We start from the raw sequence: 19,580 nt of genomic DNA, 5'->3' as shown, positions 1-19,580 counted from the left end.
TGCTCTGCCCGCCCTCCACAGCTAATACGCTCAGAGTGAATCCTCCCACCCGGAGTCATTTTCTTTTCTTTTTTTTTTTTTTTTGTGGTACGCGGGCCTCTCACTGCTGTGGACTCTCCCGTTGCGGAGCACAGGCTCCGGACGCGCAGGCTCAGTGGCCATGGCTCACCGGCCCAGCCGCTCCGCGGCATGTGGGATCCTCCCGGCCCGGGGCATGAACCCGTGTCCCCTGCATCGGCAGGCAGACTCCCAACCGCTGCGCCACCAGGGAAGCCCCGGAGTCATTTTCTGAACCAAGAAGCTATATAAGCAAATGGCAACCCTCCAGCTTCATATGCCCCGAGTTCAGACTGCTGCCCCCCAGCATCCGGCCAGATGCATCCAGCCTTCCTGGATGGGGCCCTGTGCTCCACAACAGGTGCCCAGTGCCCACCTTGGGTGCAAAGCAGTCTATCCACCCACGTGGCAGAGCCGTCCTCAGGGCCCCAGAACAGAGGGCAGGAAGACACAGGACAGGAGGACAGGAAGTGTGCAGGGCGCCCAGCACACTCACTCACGAACCTTTCCCCACTCAAAATCGAGGAGAGGTTCAGGACGACACCAGCGTGTTATCTGTTTGACTGTCCTCACATTGAGATGCACGTCCTTGGGGAGCCTGGGGTCCACTGCCACCTCTACACCGAGAAACCCAGCACTTCCTTCAGAGCCTTGAGTCCTAACCAGGCTCTGTTTTAGGTGTCGGGACATCCACTCAGAAGGACAAGACCCGGCACAAGCCTCAGCTCTGCTAGAACACAGGACTGAAGCCCACGTGCTTCTCTTGAAGATCTCCCCTTTGTAATATCACACGCACTGCTCAGAAAGTGGGTGACTGCTTCCCCAAGCCTGAACACCCTCTACAAAAAAGTGTCACGTGGAAAGCCAGTCACAGTCGGGATGCTATGTGATGCTTACACTCACCAGCAGCCCTTCTCTTCACTGACTACACGTGTGTTTTGAAACCCAAGATAAGCAGAGAGACAACAGGACTAGTGTTTTTCATACACACACTGAAATTTCTTTTTTTCTAAGCATGGGATTTTAGCAAACATACTGCTCTCTGGAGCCTCCTGGACTTGTTCAAATCACAGTTCGGCCACTAACTAGAAACAGAACCTCATGCAAGTTCTTATACTTCCCTGTGCCTCAGTTTCTCCAAGTGTAAATGGAGATTATTAGGACCTGCCTCTTTGTGAGGACTGAATAAGTCAATACATATAAACCACAAGCAGCGCCTGGTACATGGTAAGCACTCCATAAGTGTTAGCTATTATTATCAAGTGAACCAAAGTTTACTTGACCAGCTGAAAATTCAAAACACTTTGCAATACATATCCTTGAAGCAAAATGAGTTCATGTGTGTATTTCCTGAGATAGTCTACCCATAGAATACTGGATCAAGGATGGGCATGTTTTTAAGGGTTTCATTAAACTGTCCTCAATAATGCCTTACATTTACATAACAGGGTACCAGGCCTCCTTCCTGCAAGTCCTTGAAACAGGAAATGCCTGTAACTGGGCTGTTTTGTGTTGACTTTCGCTGAGGATCCGCCATCTAGCAAAGCGCCCACTGTAACTGCAGCCTGGAGATGCCAGCGCAGCGCTAGGGCCTCGCTTTGAAGCCCTCAGCTTACCTGGGTGCACGCACCTTTGCCAGCCTGGTTTGATTTTCCCCTGGAGATGGGCTGGCCACCACACACACCTAATAATAAGGACCCAAATCTAATTCCCTGGTCTGAGCCTGGGGCAGTTTGCCAGGGCTTTAAGGACACTTTGAGTGGGGAAAAAAACATCATCCTCAGGTGAAAAGGTGACACAGAACAGAAACTGAGCAGCCAAAAATCACAAAGGGGTGCCTGGGTGCCCAAGGAACGCCCCAGAGTAAGACCCAGGCACACATGGCTTGACACTTACAGGGTCTGAGCCAGGTACCATTGGAGCCCTGCACCCACTGTGTGGAACTATTTGTAAGGTTTCAATCAAGTTCACAAACTGTTAAGTAAAATATGTTTTATCCTTTTGGCTTGAGAAGAACACCCCCTGGACTAACTGGAAGGCCAGGTCCAGAATGTGCCCAGTAGGGAGAGCCGCCCCCAGCCTGGCCCCCTTTTCTTCCCACCGACCCCAGCCCCCTCTGAGCTTCATACCACCTTGTAGGGGCCTCGTGCCCACACCTGAGGACACCCCAGCAAGTGTGCGTCCCCTTCCACTCACACCCTGCACCCTTGCTATACCCCTCCTCCAGACCTGGGTAGACACACCCACTGCACAGTCTGTCGGGGGCCCTGGGAGGAGACCAGAGCAGGCTGGATGCAGGCCGGGCACCACTTATGCAGGAGATTCCAGGATCCTGTGTACCTGGACTGTGGCCCAGAGGTACCCAGGGAGAGTGCCACAAACAGCAGGGGACACGGCCCCTTGGCCCGACTCCTCATTCTGGTGAGAGGCACAGGGCAAGGCCCCCTCTTGCCGTGGTCTAGGGGCAGTGCCTCCACTGGGTCCAGACCATCTCCTTCGAGCCCATCAATGCTGTCCCAAGAGGGGGGACACCGGCTCTTCCAGGCTGTGGTTTACTCTTCCCGTGTGATCACTTCACTCTTAAAAATGTATCTTGGCCAGAATCTCAGAATCAATTCACACCACCATTTCTGTTGTTGGTCACATTTCAATCCATTAAGTAAATCTGAACTTACACACATACAAATGCAAGTCAGGAAGAAGAAAAAAAGGGTAAGCTGTGACAAAGTGAAAGAGCGGCATGGACATATATACAGTACCAAACGTAAGGTAGATAGCTAGTGGGAAGCAGCCGCATAGCACAGGGAGATCAGCTCGGTGCTTTGTGACCGCCTGGAGGGGTGGGATAGGGAGGGTGGGAGGGAGACGCAAAAGGGAGGGGATATGGGAACATATGTATATGTATAACTGATTAAATTTGTTATAAAGCAAAAAAAAAAAAAAAAAAAAAGTTTGAGGTTTGACAAATGTTTACAGCAATGTAATTATCAACACAATCAAGTTATACAACCTTCCAGTACCTCCAAAATGTCCTTCTTTCTCCTTTGCAGAAGAACCCTTCTCCCACTATCAATACAGTTTTCCATTTTCTAGAACTTCATATGAATGGAATCACATTAGTATATTAAAAAAAAAGCCAAATTAATTAAAACCTTGCTGGCAATAAACCAACTAAATTTTAGGAAATTTATTTTTCATATAAAATACAAGGACGGGTGACATAGAATTGAACTGTACTGATAACCATCCACAGTGAGTGACAGGTACAGCAGATTCATTTTTCCTTCCACTTTTGTGAACATCTGAAAATTTTCACAATTAAAGGTTAAAGGAAAAGTTTTGGAGCCACGCAGCCCAAAAAAGGAGCCTGGCGAGATCTGATATCACATTCCTCCTGGTGAGTTACAAAAAAAGCCAGGCAGAAGCACACTAACTCAGTTTGCCATCTTGTCAATATTACGAGGAGCAAACCTACAACTGGGAAAGGCCTGTTCATGAGCCACGGACACAACAGGCCGCTGCAACCTGGGGTCACCACCCAGGTTTCCCAAGACCGGAGCCCGAAGCCCCCAGCAGTCCCTACCTGCGCTTCAGTCTTTACCCAGGAAGCTTCATTCGACTTTCTGAGATGCCCTTAGGCAGGTCAAACTTCAAGTCACTGACCAAATAAACCCAGGCCACGAAGCCTGACGAAGTGGCCAAGGTGGCGGTTTATACAGAGCCTTGCTCGGCTCCATGGCCACGTCTCCAAGTCAAACAAAACTTGACACTGTGGCCTCTCCCACAGCAGCTGGGAGAACCCAGGCCCGTGTTTACACAGGACCTCTTCCCCCAGAAGCTCAAGGTAATTTCGGGACACTCACTAATTAGCTTCATTAAGTCTCACGGAGCCCCCTGCCCACCCCGCTCCCTGCTCCACAGCATGCATGGCTGGGGGTGGGAGAGGCAGGGCTGCACGACTCACACCCACGTGTAAACACATGCGCACTTGCAGACCACCCTTCCTGGGGGGCTGTCTGGAGAGCACTGAACTCTGGAGCATTGCTGCTGGCTCTAAAAATGGACGAAATTCATGAACAATAGGTACAGTTCCCTTCATCTGGTCTGCATGACGTCTAAAAGCGACAAAGAGAGAGAAGACAGCAAGCGCTTTTTGTCCCAGTACACAAATAAGAGAACATCTGTAGGTTAACTGTGGACGGCAGACCAGGGGAACTGTTACAGGCTCTGGCTTTGTATCTATACTTGAGATGCCTCCTACTGTTGAATCAGGTCATCGAGAAAACTTTGTAAAAACCTTTGAAATTGGTGCCAACCTGTTTGGCTTTTTTGCCTCTGAATTCCTGTTCCCGCTGATCCACATTAAAGATAGATTCTCAACCTAATTCTTTTAGAAGCTGGAACTTGGAAGTATTCCTCCAGCAAACCTCCTGCTGGCAGGCTGGGTGGCCACCTAAGTCACGTTGGAATAGGACTAACCTAGAAATCGGCCAATGAATGATCATCAGTTTTTCCTAAACACCACCCAACTCAAGCCCCTATCTCAGCACTGCCTGAAAACACCAAGCAAAGGTGAGCCCCTTTCAATGGGAAGCCTTTCCAAGTTATGATCCTTACGGGTTGAAATGTGCCTTGAAGAGCTGTGCTTATGCCTGTTGGGCCCACCTAGCTTGCCTGCCAGTCCCCGTAAAAACAGCAGCGTGCACCTGCCGCAGAGCTGTACAGATTAGGACCACTCAGGGGCCAGGGAGAAACCACTGCCCTCGACAGTGGGAATAAACCCTCGACTTAAGTCTGCTTGACCTCTCATTCCTCACCGGGGAGACCCATCACAGGAAACCACAGCTGACGTGAAAAGTAAGATGCCCCCAACCTTGAACCTCATGGAATGGCCAGGGTTCCACTGCCACCTTTGCCAGCTGCCAGAGGTGTACTGCCCCTAGCAAAAGTAGAGACTGCAACCTTCTGGGGGAAAAAGAAAATGAAAGCACTCTTAACCTTATCCAGAAAAGGAAAGCAAAAAGCTAGACCTTTTAGAACACAGATGGGAATTTCAAGTTCAGAGCCAGTCTATCCAACTGTGATGTGTTTAGAATACTCTAAAAGTCTGAGACAACAGCTTTCTAGTAACAGAAGGCTCCTACAATCCTTCTCTGAACCAGCAACATCACCAAATGCTACAGCTGCCTTTAAAAATAGTTTCACTTGAAGAGACCATTGTTTCCGAGTGCGCGAGGACAGGGGATTCAGAGCACCGCCTAAACAAGCTCCGGAGACGGGCGCGAGCTGCAGCTATCAGCACGGACCCCAGAGATGGGCATGAGACGCTAAGGCTGCTGCTGCCGCCACCAAGAAGCCTGTGTGCGAGCACAGGTCACTCTCCACACCTCCCCTCCCGGGAGCCTGTGCATCCCGCCACTGCCAGGGTCCCGGGATCCAGGGACAACTTCCCCAGGAGAACGCACGGCGCGCCTCAGGCTGGTGCAACATGCAGGCTCGCCCCGCCTCCGTACCCCTCCCTCCCACCCGGCCTGAGTGAGCCAGAGCCCCCTAATCAGCTGCTCCTTTAACCCCATCCTGTCTGAGTCAAGAACAGACGCCCTAAGGTGACCTACACACAGAGGCGGGTCCAAATCCAAAGCTGAACCCCAGGAGCCGTGCGAACAAAGAAGAGAAAGGGAAATTTCTCCCAGCAGCCTCAGGAGCAGCGGATTAAATCTCCACAATCAACTTGATGTACCTGCATCTCTGGAATACCTGAATAGAAAACGAATCATCCCAAAATCGAGGCAGTGGACTTTGGGAGCAACTGTAGACTTGGAGTTTGCTTTCTGCATCTAATTTGTTTCTGGTTTTATGTTTACCGTAGTTTAGTATTTAGAGTTTATTATAATTGGTAGATTTGTTTATTGATTTGGTTGCTCTCTTCCTTCTTTTTTTAAAATATATATATATTTTTTCCCTTTTTCTCTTTTTGTGAGTATGTATGTGTATGCTTCTGTATGTGATTTTGTCGGTATAGCCTTGCTTTCACCACTTGTCCTAGGGTTCTGGTTGTCTGTTTTTTGGGGTTTTTTTAGTATAGTTTTTATCGCTTGTTACCATTGGTGCATTTGTTTTTTGGTTTGGTTGCTCTTCTTTCTTTCTTTATTTATTTTTAATTACTTTAAAATTTTTTAATTTTTAATAATTTTTTACTTTAATAACTTTATTTATTTATTTTCTTTTTTGTTTTCTCCCTTTTCTTCTGAGCTGTGTGGCTGACAGGGTCTTGGTGCTCCAGCCAGGTGTCAGGCCTGTGCCTCTGAGCGGGAGAGCCAAGTTCAGGACACTGGCCCACCAGAGACCTCCCAGCTCCACGTAATATCAAATGGTGAAAGCTCTCCAAGAGATCTCCATCTCAATGCTAAGACCCAGCTCCACTAAACGACCAGCAAGCTACAGTGCTGGACACCCTATGCCAAACAACTAGCAAGACAGGAACACAACCCCACCCATTAGCAGAGAGGCTGCCTAAAATCATAATAAGGCCACAAACACCCCAAGACACACCACCAGATGCGGTCCTGCCCACCAGAAAGACAAGATCCAGCGTCATCCACCAGAACACAGGCACCAGTCCCCTAAACCAGGAAGCCTACACAACCCACTGAACCAACCTTAGCCACTGGGGGCAGACACCAAAAACAACGGGAACTACGAACCTGCAGCCTGCGAAAAGGAGGCCCCTAACACAGTAAGTTAAGCAAAATGAGAAGACAGAGAAACACACAGCAGATGAAGCAGCAAGGTAAAAACCCACCAGACCAAACAAATGAAGAGGAAATAGGCAGTCTACCTGAAAAAGAATTCAGAGTAATGATAGTAAAGATGATCCAAATTCTTGGAAACAGAATGGAGAAAATACAAGAAATGTTTAACAAGGTCCTAGAAGAACTAAAGACCAAACAAACAATAATGAACAACACAATAAATGGAATTAAAAATTCTCTAGAAGGAATCAATAGCAGAATAACTGAGGCAGAACGGTAAGTGACGTGGAAGATAAAATAGTGGAAATAACTACCACAGAGCAGAATAAAGAAAAAAAGAATGAAAAGAATTGAGGACAGTCTCAGAGACCTCTGGGACAACATTCGAATTATAGCGGTCCCAGGAGAAGAAGAGAAAAAGAAAGGGACTGACAAAATATTTGAAGAGATTATATTTGAAAACCTCCCTAATATGGGAAAGGAAATAGTCAATCAAGTCCAGGAAGCACAGAGAGTCCCATACAGGATAAAACCAAGGAGAAACATGCCAAGACACATGTTAATCAAACTATCAAAAATTAAATACAAAGAAAAAATATTAAAAGCAGCAAGAGAAAAACAAAAAAAATAATAACATACAAGGGCATACCCATAAGGTTAACAGCTGATCTTTCAGCAGAAACTCTACAAGCTAGAAGGGAGTGGCAGAACATATTTAAAGTGATGAAAGGGAAAAACCTACAATCAAGATTACTCTACCCAGCAAGGATCTCAGTCAGATTCGATGGAGAAATTAAAACCTTTACAGACAAGCAAAAGCTAAGAGAATTCAGCACCACCAAACCAGCTTTACAACAAATGCTAAAGGAAATTCTCTAGGCAGGAAACACAAGAAAAGGAAAAGACCTACAATAACAAACCCAAAACAATTAAGAAAATGATAATAGGAACATACATATCGATAACTACCTTTATATTTATAAATGGATTAAATGCTCCAACCAAAAGACATAGACTGGTTGAACAGATACAAAAACAAGACCTGTGTATATGCTGTTTACAAGAGACCCACTTTAGACCTAGGAACACATACAGACTGAAAGTGAGGGGATGGAAAAAGATACTCCATGCAAATGGAGATCAAAAGAATGATGGAGTAGCAATTCTCATATCAGACAAAATAGACTTTAAAATAAAGACTATTAGGGCTTCCCTGGTGGCGCACTGGTTGAGTGTCCGCCTGCCAATGCAAGGGACATGGGTTCGTGCCCCGGTCTGGGAAGATCCCACATGCCGCGGAGCGGCTGGGCCCGTGAGCCATGGCCGCTGGGCCTGCGCGTCCGGAGCCTGTGCTCCACAATGGGAGAGGCCACAGCAGTGAGAGGCCCGCATACCGCAAAAAAAAAATAATAATAAAAAGTAAAATAAAATAAAGACTATTACAAGAGACAGAGAAGGACACTACATAATGATCAAGGGATCAATCCAAGAAGAAGATATAACAATTGTAAATATTTATGCACCCAGCATAGGAGCACCTCAATACATAAGGCAAATGCTAACAGCCATAAAAGTAGAAATCGACAGTAACACAATAATAGCAGGGGAATTTAACTCCCCACGTTCACCAATGGACAGATCATTCAAAATGAAAATAAATAAGGAAACACAAGCTCTAAATGATACATTAAACAACATGGACTTAACTGATATTTATAGGACATTCCATCCAAAAACAACAGAATACACTTTCTTCTCAAGTGCCCATGGAACATTCTCCAGGATAGATCATGTCTTGCGTCACAAATCAAGCCTTGGTAAATTTAAGAAAATTGAAATCATATCAAGTACCTTTTCCGACCACAACGCTATGAGACTAGATATCAATTACAGGAAAGAATCTGTAAAAACTACAAACACATGGAGGCTAAACAACACCCTACTAAATAACCAAGAGATCACTAAAGAAATCAAAGAGGAAATCAAAAAATACCTAGAAACAAATGACAATGAAAACACAATGACCCAAAACCTATGGGATGCAGCAAAAGCAGTTCTAAGAGGGAAGTTTATAGCAATACAATCCTACCTCAAGAAACAAGAAACAACTCAAATAAACAACCTAACCTTATACCTAAAGCAATTAGAGAAAAAAGAACAAAAAACCCCCAAAGTTAGCAGAAGGAAAGAAATCATAAAGATCAGAGCAGAAATAAATGAAAAAGAAATGAAGGAGGGCTTCCCTGGTGGCGCAGTGGTTGAGAGTCCGCCTGCCAATGCAGGGGATACGGGTTCGTGCCCCGGTCTGGGAAGATCCCACATGCCGCGGAGCGGCTGGGCCCGTGAGCCATGGCCGCTGAGCCTGCGCGTCCGGAGCCTGTGCTCTGCAACGGGAGTGGCCACAACAGTGAGAGACCCGCGTACTGCAAAAAAAAAAAAAAAAAAAAAAAAAAAAAAAAAAAAAAGAAATGAAGGAAACAGTAGCAAAGAGCAATAAAACTAAAAGCTCGTTCTTTGAGAAGATAAACAAAATTGATAAATCATTAGCCAGACTCATCAAGGAAAAAAGGGAGAAGACTCAAATCAATAGAATTAGAAATGAAAAAGGAGAAGTAACAACTGACACTGCAGAAATACAAAGGATTGTGAGAGATTACTACAAGAAACTCTATGCCAATAAAATGGACAACCTGGAAGAAATGGACAAATTCTTAGAAATGCACAACCTTCCAAGACTTAATCAGGAAGAAATAGAAAATATGAATAGACCAATCACAAGCACTGAAATTGAAACTGTGATTAAAAATCTTCCAACAAACAAAAGCCCAGGACCAGATGCCTTCACAGGCGAATTCTATCAAACATTTAGAGAAGGGCTAACACCTATCCTTCTCAAACTCTTCCAAAATATAGCAGAGGGAGGAGCACTCCCAAACTCATTCTATGACGCCACCATCACCTTGATACCAAAACCAGGCAAGGATGTCACAAAGAAAGAAAACTACAGGCCAATATCACTGATGAACATAGATGCAAAAATCCTCAACAAAACACTAGCAAACAGGATCCAACAGCACATTAAAACGATCATACACCATGATCAAGTGGGGTTTATTCCAGGAATGCAAGGATTCTTCAATATACACAAATCAATCAATGTGATACGCCATATTAACAAACTGAAGGAGAAAAACCATATGATCATCTCAATAGGTGCAGAGAAAGCTTTCGACAAACTTCAACACCCATTTATGATAAAAACCCTGCAGAAAGTAGGCACAGAGGGAGCTTTCCTCAACATAATAAAGGCCATATATGACAAACCCACAGACAACATTGTCCTCAATGGTGAAAAACTGAAACCATTTCCACTAAGATCAGGAACAAGACAAGGCTGCCCACTCTCACCACTCTTATTCAACTTAGTTTTGGAAGTTTTAGCCACAGCAATCAGAGAAGAAAAGGAAATAAAAGGAATACAAATGGAAAAGAAGAAGTAAAGCTGTCACTGTTTGCAGATGACATGATACTATACATAGAGAATCCTAAAGATGCTACCAGAAAACTACTAGAGCTAATCAATGAATTTGGTAAAGTAGCAGGATACAAAATTAATGCACAGAAATCTCTGGCATTCCTGTACACTAATGATGAAAAATCTGAAAGTGAAATCAAGAAAATACTCCCATTTACTATTGCAACAAAAAGAATAAACTATCTAGGAATAAACCTACCTAAGGAGACAAAAGACCTGTATGCAGAAAATTATAAGACACTGATGAAAGAAATTAAAGATGATACAAATAGATGGAGAGATATACCATGCTCCTGGATTGGAAGAATCAATATTGTGAAAATGACTCTACTACCCAAAGCAATCTACAGATTCAACGCAATCCCTATCAAACTACCACTGGCATTTTTCACAGAACTAGAACAAAAAATTTCAAAATTTGTTTGGAAAAACAGAAGACCCCGAATAGCCAAAGCAATCTTGAGAACGAAAAACGGAGCTGGAGGAATCAGGCTCCCTGACTTCAGACTATACTACAAAGCTACAGTAATCAAGACAGTGTGGTACTGGCACAAAAACAGAAAGATAGATCAGTGGAACAGGATAGAAAGCCCAGAGATAAACCCACGTACATATGGCCAACTTATCTTTGATAAAGGAGGCAGGAATGTACAGTGGAGAAAGGACAGCCTCTTCAATAAGTGGTGCTGGGAAAACTGGACAGGGACATGTAAAAGTATGAGATTAGATCATTCCCTAACACCATACACAAAAATAAGCTCAAAATGGATTAAAGACCTAAATGTAAGGCCAGAAACTATCAAACTCTTAGAGGAAAACATAGGCAGAACACTCTATGACATAAATCACAGCAAGATCCTTTTGGACCCACCTCCTAGAGAAATGGAACTAAAAACAAAGATAAACAAATGGGACCTAATGAAACTTCAAAGCTTTTGCACAGCAAAGGAAACCATAAACAAGACCAAAAGACAACCCTCAGAATGGGAGAAAATATTTGCAAATGAAGCAACTGACAAAGGATTAATCTCCAAAATTTATAAACAGCTCATGCAGCTCAATAGCAAAAAAACAAACAACCCAATCCAAAAATGGGCAGAAGACTTAAATAGGCATTTCTCCAAAGAAGATATACAGACTGCCAACAAACACATGAAAGAATGCTCAACATCATTAATCATTAGAGAAATGCAAATCAAAACTACAATGAGATATCATCTCACACCAGTCAGAATGGCCATCAGCAAGAAATCTAGAAACAATAAATGCTGGAGAGGGTGTGGAGAAAAGGGAACACTCTTGCACTGCTGGTGGGAATGTGAATTGGTACAGCCACTATGGAGAACAGTAGCGAGGTTCCTTAAAAAACTAAAAATAGAACTACCATATGACCCAGCAATCCCACTACTAGGCATATACCCTGAGAAAACCATAATTCAAAAAGAGACATGTACCAAAATGTTCATTGCAGCTCTATTCACAATAGCCCGGAGATGGAAACAACCTAAGTGTCCATCATCAGATGAATGGATAAAGAAGATGTGGCACATATATACAATGGAATATTACTCAGCCATAAAAAGAAACGAAACTGAACTATTTGTAATGAGGTGGATAGACCTAGAGTCTGTCATACAGAGTGAAGTAAGTCAGAAAGAGAAAGACAAATACCGTATGCTAACACATATATATGGAATTAAAAAAAAAATGTCATGAAGAACCTAGGGGTAAAGCAGGAATAAAGACACAGACCTACTTGAGAATGGACTTGAGGATATGGGGAGGGGGAAGGGTAAGCTGTGACAAAGCGAAAGAGAGGCATGGACATACATACACTACCAAACGTAAGGTAGATAGCTAGTGAGAAGCAGCCGCATAGCACAGGGAGATCAGCTCGGTGCTTTGTGACCGCCTGGAAGGGTGGGATAGGGAGGGTGGGAGGGAGGGAGACGCAAGAGGGAAGGGATGTGGGAACAGATGTATATGTATGACTGATTCATTTTGTTATAAAGCAGAAACTAATAAAAATAAATAAAAATAAAAAATAAAAATAAAAAAATAAAAATAGTTTCGCTTAATTTAAGAAGACTTCACAAGTATTCAGCCCTAAGTCTACTGAAAAATGAATGCTAGGTTAAGTGACAAATGCGGACTGCCCGTGAGCTGAGGCCCATTCCTGTCATTACACCCTCTGTTCTAGAATCCAGACTACTGTAATCACCAACATAATATACATGATTTCAGCCCAAACCTAATTTCCAACGGAAAATATGCATTGCATTACTTTCATTAATCATTTAAAAATCTTCACTTTTGAAAAAATAAAGTCTTTTTATCCCAGTGGCTTGAAAGGAACTCAAATGTATAGGAACCTTGCTTAAAGCTGCTGTCATCCAACTGAATGATATTTTAATCTCTTTGATGAAGCAGTAGTTTTGTACCATGCAACTTAATCTCTCAGCTCTGATACATGTGGTATGAAGTAGACGTCTAAAATGGAATGGAGATTTTTGTGGTTTTCTTTCAAGACCTTAGCAAATGACCAAACTTGGACTTTTCGAGACAGAGCACAAATTGGAATAATCTGATAATAATTTAATCCACGATTACTGCACACGTATGGTGCTGACAATACTGGAGATGTTGTTTCAGTAACTAAGTGACTGAAAACAAGCCAGATAACTATATGCTAATGAAATGATTAGGGAAGCAGAAACAGAAGAGATGGTCCTTCCAAGATGTATACAGAAGAATCTAATTGAAGAATTGATGCATACAATCAATCTGAAAAAAAAGATGATTCAATTATAAAATGTGGTGGGCGTGAGTGCACAGGTCATCTACCTAAAGGACTGGTGACCCTCCTCTGAGCTCTGTTTAGCTACAAACAGGGGAGATGCTGGACACCAGTTGTAAGCCTACTCTCTAGTGTTCAGGTTGAAGTTCTAACAATTCCACCTGGTTTCGCTCTCTTTGTTACCTGGCCTTCCTCATGAATGTTAGCCACAAAACAAGGTGATTCCAAGAAGCCGCACACTGTACAACAATACAGAAATAGTCACTGGAAGTCAGGTAGAGCTGTTTGTCACCTTGGGCAAGCACGTTTCTTAGCCTCTTCGGGCCTCAGTTTACTCCTCTGCAGTATGGGGATAATACTAGTCCTTTTGTAGAATTGTGAAAATTAAATGAGATGGTCTCTAAAGCCCTTGACACAATGTTAGTGTCAAGACTTCCTGGAGCTCACAAGTGAAATACACTGACTTGGCAACTGCTTAATGTCAAATACACCCAGCACAGAGTCACCAGTGGTTTTTTTTTTTTTTTTTTTTTTGCCTCCAAGTTCTATACTTTGCAGTACTGACGCTTCTCAGCCAAGTATTTACATGAGGCAAAGGTGCCATCAGCGCTTTCTCCGGAGTCTATGTTATGGTGCTTTTGTCCCCATCCCCCCGGGAGTGAAGGAGGCCATCCCAAGGCAACGGGCATTCACTGGTTTCATCAACAAGTGCCAAAGAAAAACAGCGCCAGGCACTTGGTCGGGCCGCCTCCTAAGTCACCCCTCTTGGATGGTCTTGAATCTGTAACGGGTCCCGGAGGAGCGCGGGGCAGAAGAGACCAGAGGCGGCTCTCCAAGAACGGACCCCGCCGGCAGGCGCACAGACCGCAGACCCCTGTGGGCCGCCTGTGCACCCGGGAGCAGCCACACGTGTCTTCTGGCGTCCCCGGCGTCACTTCATTCAAACTGGCCACCCGCCACCCTGCGCGTGCGACGCCCACGCCTCGGCCACCTCCGCGCCGCCCGGGACTGGTCACCTCGGGGACGGGAGGTGCCCGTTTGTCTAGGTCTCAGCAAAGGCAGGCGACCTTCCCTCCCGGCATCCTCCCCGGGACAAGGGACCAGGGCGCCGCCCGAGCCCCGTTGCCGCTGCGGAGTCGCCGGCCCGGAGCCCCGAGCGGCGCCGCCTGCCGCACTCACCGAGCGTGGCCACCGTGCCGGCCTCGAAGAGCAAGCAGTCCCCGCGGCCGCGCGCCTCCAGCAGGATGCTGCTCTCCCCCGAGGCCTCCAGCCGCCCGAGCAGCCGCAGCCCTTTGCTTAAAGCCATGGGCGCGCGGCCCGCCGCCGCGGCTCCCCGCGCTCCCCCAACTTCCAGGAGTTTCACTTCGCGCCCACGCCGCCGCCCGGCGCAGGCTCCTCCCCGGCTCCTCGGCGGCCTCCGCCCCGCCGCCTCCTCTGCGCCCGCGCGCGCCGCCCCGGGCAGGTGAGGGCGCGCGGTCGCCTCCCCGCCTCCCGGCCGGCCCCGCCGAGGCGCCGCGCTCCCCCCAGCGGCCAGGCAGCGATGGGAGGCCTCCGGGCTCGCTCGGGGGCTAATCCGGGGCCCGGGTGCGGAGGGGAAGTCCCCCTGCGGTGGGCGGCAGTCAGGAAGGAGGATTCCACGCATTCCTCGGCGCGGAGGAGGCTGCAGTCCGCCGGGCGCCCTAATGCGCCTGAAACGTTACAGGACGCCCGCGGCCTTATATGGGCAGCCGGGGCCTGGCCGGCGCCGCGAGGCTGGAAGCCAGCGGGGCCGGGCCCTCCGTAGTCCACCCGGCCCTCCGGCGTCCTCCCTGGTCCTCCCAGTCCCGCTCACGCCTCCCTCTCTCGTATACTTCTGCGAACCTGGACGAGTCCCTTGTTCTCTGTGCCTCAGTAGCCCTACGGGTGAAGCGGGATTAGGAACTGTACCTACTTCGTAAAGTTCCGGTGAGGATGGCGTTAGTTCGTGTAAAGGGCTTGGTGAGTGCCTGGCGAGTGGACAGTGTTCCATTAAGCGTTGCCTTCTACTAGCTTTCTGTACGGAGGGTACTGCAGTCCACTGTCCACCCCCAGGTAGAATTTGGGAGGGTCAAAGGTGTGTTTTCTCGGAGAGAACTGAGACCCTGATCTCTAGACCTGCCACTTACCGTGTGACCTTGACTCCTCTGAGCCCGCTTTCCTCCTTTGTCGGATGGTAACCGGCACCTGCCCCACCGGCTTACAGGGTGGGTGCGGAGGAGCCGAACGCTCGGGAGTAACGCGCAGGGCCAACTGTGAGACGCTGATGGGTGTGGGTGCGCCAGTGCGGGGCCCTTCCCTCTCCCTGCCCGCGCCCTTTCCCTCCATCTTGCAACCCTCCTCCCGCTCTGGTGAGTGTGTACAGTCCTTGACTTAAGGGTAGATACTACAACAAGCCAGTTTGTACTCAGACATGTGGACAGCAGCACAAATCCGTGCATCCTCCACTGGAGTACGTGGACCTGGCAGCTAGGCAGGGCCCCTCTTGGCACTGGGTTTTAGCCAGGATGTCGGGACTGGTCTGCAGGGGAGGGGAGAGAGAAGGAAGGAGAGGGCTTCCCTGGAATCGCCCTTCGGGTGGGTTTGGGCGGCCTCGTTTCCTTCTCCTATAAGGGATGTGTATGGATGGCCCTGAGACCTCTGTCAGGATGTTCCCAGCAGGCCCCACACCCAGTTGGTTCCTCTCACACCCATTCTGCTCACATGGAGAAGGCTGTGGGTTAAGCCATTTGTCTCTCGGACAAGTTCCAGAAGGAGGAGAGCCCCCGGTGGCACGCAGGAGGGTGGCGCCCTTGCAGAACATTCAAGAATGACCAGGAACGCTTCCTGTCTGGGCCAGGGCGCGCGTGGCCCACGCCGAGCGGCCCAGACGCCTCGGCTGCGCCTTCAGGATGACGGAGTGGGAGACAGCTGCACCTGCAGTAGCAGAGACCCCCGACATCAAGCTCTTTGGGGAGTGGAGCATCGATGATGTGCAGATCCATGGCATTTCCCTGCAGGATTACATCGCAGTGAAGAAGTATGCCAAATACCTGCCCCACAGTGCAGGGTGCTGCACGGCCAAGTGCTTCCACAAGGCGCAGTGCCCCATCGGGGAGGGCCTCACCAACTCCATGGTGATGCATGGCCGCAACAACGGCAGGAAACTCATGACTGTGCGCATCGTCAAGCACGCCTTTGAGATCGTCCATGTGCTCACAGGCGAGAACCCCCTGCAGGCCCTGGTGAATGCCATCATCAACAGTGGCCCCCGGGAGGACTCGCCCCGCATTGGGCGAGCTGGAACAGTGAGGCGGCAGGCCGTGGACGTGTCCCCGCTGCGCCGTGTGGATCAGGCCATCTGGCTGCTGTGCACAGGTGCCCGTGAGGCCACCTTCCGGAACATCAAGACCATTGCCGAGTGCCTGGCAGACAAGCTCATCAGCGCTGCCAAGGGCTCCTCCAACTCCTACACTATCAAGAAGAAGGATGAGCTGGAATGTGTGGCCAAGTTCAACCGCTGATTGCCTGGCCACAGCTGCAATAAACCTGTTTGCCCTTTGGGGTGCCCCCCCCAAAAAAAAGAATGACCAGGAACCACCAGACATTCCATCCTCTGTGGATACCGTCTCAGGGAGTGATTTGGGAAATAAAGGAAATGTGAACAACAGCAGAGATTCAAGTCATTCCTGAGCCTACTGCCCCCTTGTCACAAATTCAATGATGTGGTGGATATCCCGGCTATGATGATATACGCTATCCAAACATTTGTAAAACGGAGACATTATTTCCTCCTGAGAACAGTGTGCCCATTAAATGAGGCGGAGTAGCCTTTGGCCCACTTTTTCTTTCCTTTTAGATGCAAAGCTCACTTCTTCCAGGAAGCCTTCCTGGGATGCTGAGGTTCCAGACAACAGTGTTTATGTACCCTCAGATTCACAGGTGTCCACTGCAGCTCTCACCTGCTCATATGTTGCTTGAGAAGTGTTTTCAGATTTCTCTTAGCCCTGTTTCACAAATTAGGTCATAAGATCTTAGGAAGGGGACCAAGTCGTTTAAAATTTTCTCTCTCCTCTTCTTTCCTGCCTTTCCTAGTATCACATAATTTACAGCTCTGCACAGTGGCATGCTGAACATATTTTAGAAAATTTCCTATAGTCCAGACCAGCACTTGAGCTTTACAGCTTATGGAATCTAAGACACAATCACCTGTAAGATGAACCACTATTTTATGTACTACTGAGAAAGAAAAAATGGTGCCAATTAAACCATGTAATTAAATTGTTAGCAATGCCCTGATTTCAGCAATGCTATAACGTGCATCTTAGACACCAATAATGGCTATTCCCCTACCTCTGAGAATTGGTACCTGCTGTGTTTTCAGGTCATGGTTTGGAGTGGGATGGTCCACAGGGGCAGCAGAGGAAGCCCCATCCTTACATACACACTCCCTTGATAGGCTGAGGGTCACTCGGGCACTGGCACGTTTAGCAGATGGAGAAAGTATCAGATCTTGAGACATTCTAGAAAAAGGTCAGCTCTGATACCTAAACCATGAGTGGAAGCTGGGAAGACCAGTGGACCCATGTGAGTGGGGAAAGCTTGGGCACATCCCACTCCTGAGATGCAGAGCTCTTGGAGGTCTATGATTGGAGGGGGAGGAGGTGAGGCGGGAAGGAAAAGCCAGCTCCGTCACCCCTGGAGTAGACAACGGCAGGAAATGCAACGGGGCTGTGGCCCGGGGAGTCAGCCAGGACCTGGGGAGCCAGGGAGCCCAGCAAGTTATCAAAGCAGAGAGAGAAACGGGAGAGATACACGAAAGGCTGTACTTGGTGCCTATTGCATGAGAGGCCGGACAGCGAGAAGTCAGAAGGGAGCCCAGCGTTGAGAGAATGGGGTGTGGGGGGGTGGCCCCATCGACAGAGACAGGAGAATGAGGGAGGAAGCCAGCGTGACCAGAGACAGGAACGGGGGGTGGGGAAGTGGGCCTGGTCTGGCTTGTGCCGAGTTTAAGATGAGGAGGGTCAGCCAGTGGGAAAAGCCAGAAACGAAGAGTGGAGGCTGTGAGGGGAGGAGCTCTCTGAAAGGGGGTTGGGGGGTGAGGACCAGTCTGAGTGTGGGAGGGGCAGGAAGAAAAGACTAGAAAGAAGTGGCCTGAGACTAGGGAAGCCCAGGTGTGGCAGGGGATGCTCTGGGAAGCAGGATGGTCACTGGTTTGAGACCCTCAGAAAGGTCCCTAACAGTGAGGGCTCAGGAAAGAGCCTTGGTTTGGTGAGGAGGTCATGGTGACCTCTGAATTAGAGGTTGGGAAAAAAAGTCAGCTTGCAAAGAATTAAGGAAGAGGGCTTCCCTGGTGGCGCAGTGGTTAAGAATCCACCTGCCAACGCAGGGGACACGGGTTTGAGCCCTAGACCAGGAAGATCCCACGTGCTCTGGAGCAACTAAGCCCATGAGCCACAACTACTGAGCCTGCACTCTAGAGCCCACGAGCCACAACTACTGAAGCCCATGTGCCACAACTGCTGAAGCCCACGTGCCAAGAGCCTGTGCTCCACAACAAGAGAAGCCACTGCAATGAGAAGCCTGCGCACCGCAACAAAGAGTACGCCGCAACTAGAGAAAGCCCATGCGTAGCAGTGAAGACCCAACACGGCCAAAAATAAAAATAAATTAAAAAAAAAAAGAATTAAGGAAGAAATGGGGGCAGTGAGCGTAGTCTGCTGACTCTGGAAGCCTGGCTGGGAAAACCACAAAATAAATAGGGTGGCGGGCAGAAGGGACAAGAGACCTTTCTAAGAGGGACCAGGCCTGCTTAGATGATGTTTATGTCAGATCATCCTAGCTGCTGAGTTGAAACTTGAGGGAGCAGTGGCGCCAGAGAGGGGGCGGCTGTGAGAACCCGGGGGCACTGGAGGTACGTGGACAAGGGCGTCGGGAGTGGGGTGGAGAGAAACGGCTGGGTTCCGTATAGGTCTGTGAAGGGGGAGCCCACAGGATTTGCCGTTAGAGCAGAGGTGGCATAAGAGGAAAAGGCAGGCCTTTGGATGATGCCATGATCTTGGCCAGAGCACCCGGAAGGATGGAACTGCCATCATCTGAGATAAGGGCAGCTGGGGGAGGAGCAGGGGGCTGGGTGGGTGGGCAGAGGGGGCACGTTAATTTCGGATGCCCGTTAAAAAGCCAGGTTGAGGTGCCGAGTGGGCAGTACGTTACGCAACTCTGGAGTCCAAGGGCGAGGTCTGGGCAGAGAAGTAACTGTGGAAGCTATCGGCATCCCGATGGTGTTTAAAGCCTTGGCCTGGGTGAGTTCACCAAGGGCTGAGTGCTAGTCAGAAAGGGAAGAGTGACGGCTGAGCCCACGGGTGCTCCGATCTGGGGCACTGACGGGGAGGAAAGGGGCCCCAGAGGCTGCTCTGGGTCCAGCCGGACGAGGGCTGGTCCTTTG

At 48.2% G+C, this 19,580-nt stretch overlaps 2 protein-coding genes across 3 annotated transcripts in view; one reads left to right on the top strand and one right to left on the bottom strand.

Moving 5' to 3' along the window:
• SYNJ2 (synaptojanin 2) overlaps nt 1-14,447 on the bottom strand; it is a gene marked incomplete at both ends in the record, with an annotated part of 96,599 nt that extends 82,152 nt beyond the window's left edge. For both annotated transcript variants that reach the window (XM_079716906.1, XM_079716907.1), the window contains one exon: nt 14,321-14,447. In XM_079716906.1, coding sequence (XP_079573032.1) covers nt 14,321-14,447 — 127 coding nt within the window. The remainder of the gene's footprint in view (nt 1-14,320) is intronic.
• A 619-nt stretch (nt 14,448-15,066) lies between these two features.
• On the top strand, nt 15,067-16,722 carry LOC307061376 (small ribosomal subunit protein uS7-like). Its single transcript, XM_079716502.1, has 2 exons — nt 15,067-15,118; nt 15,902-16,722. Exon 2 carries the CDS (start codon nt 16,048-16,050, stop codon nt 16,657-16,659), a length of 612 nt encoding a protein of 203 aa, XP_079572628.1. The 5' UTR covers nt 15,067-15,118; nt 15,902-16,047; the 3' UTR covers nt 16,660-16,722.
• The last annotated feature ends 2,858 nt before the right edge of the window (nt 16,723-19,580 follow it).

Source organism: Hyperoodon ampullatus, assembly GCF_949752795.1.
Source record: "Hyperoodon ampullatus genome assembly, chromosome: 12".
In the NCBI taxonomy this organism is placed as follows: domain Eukaryota; kingdom Metazoa; phylum Chordata; class Mammalia; order Artiodactyla; family Ziphiidae; genus Hyperoodon; species Hyperoodon ampullatus.
The sequence above is the reverse complement of the archived record's forward strand: the minus strand, read 5'-3'. Positions and strand labels throughout refer to the sequence as shown.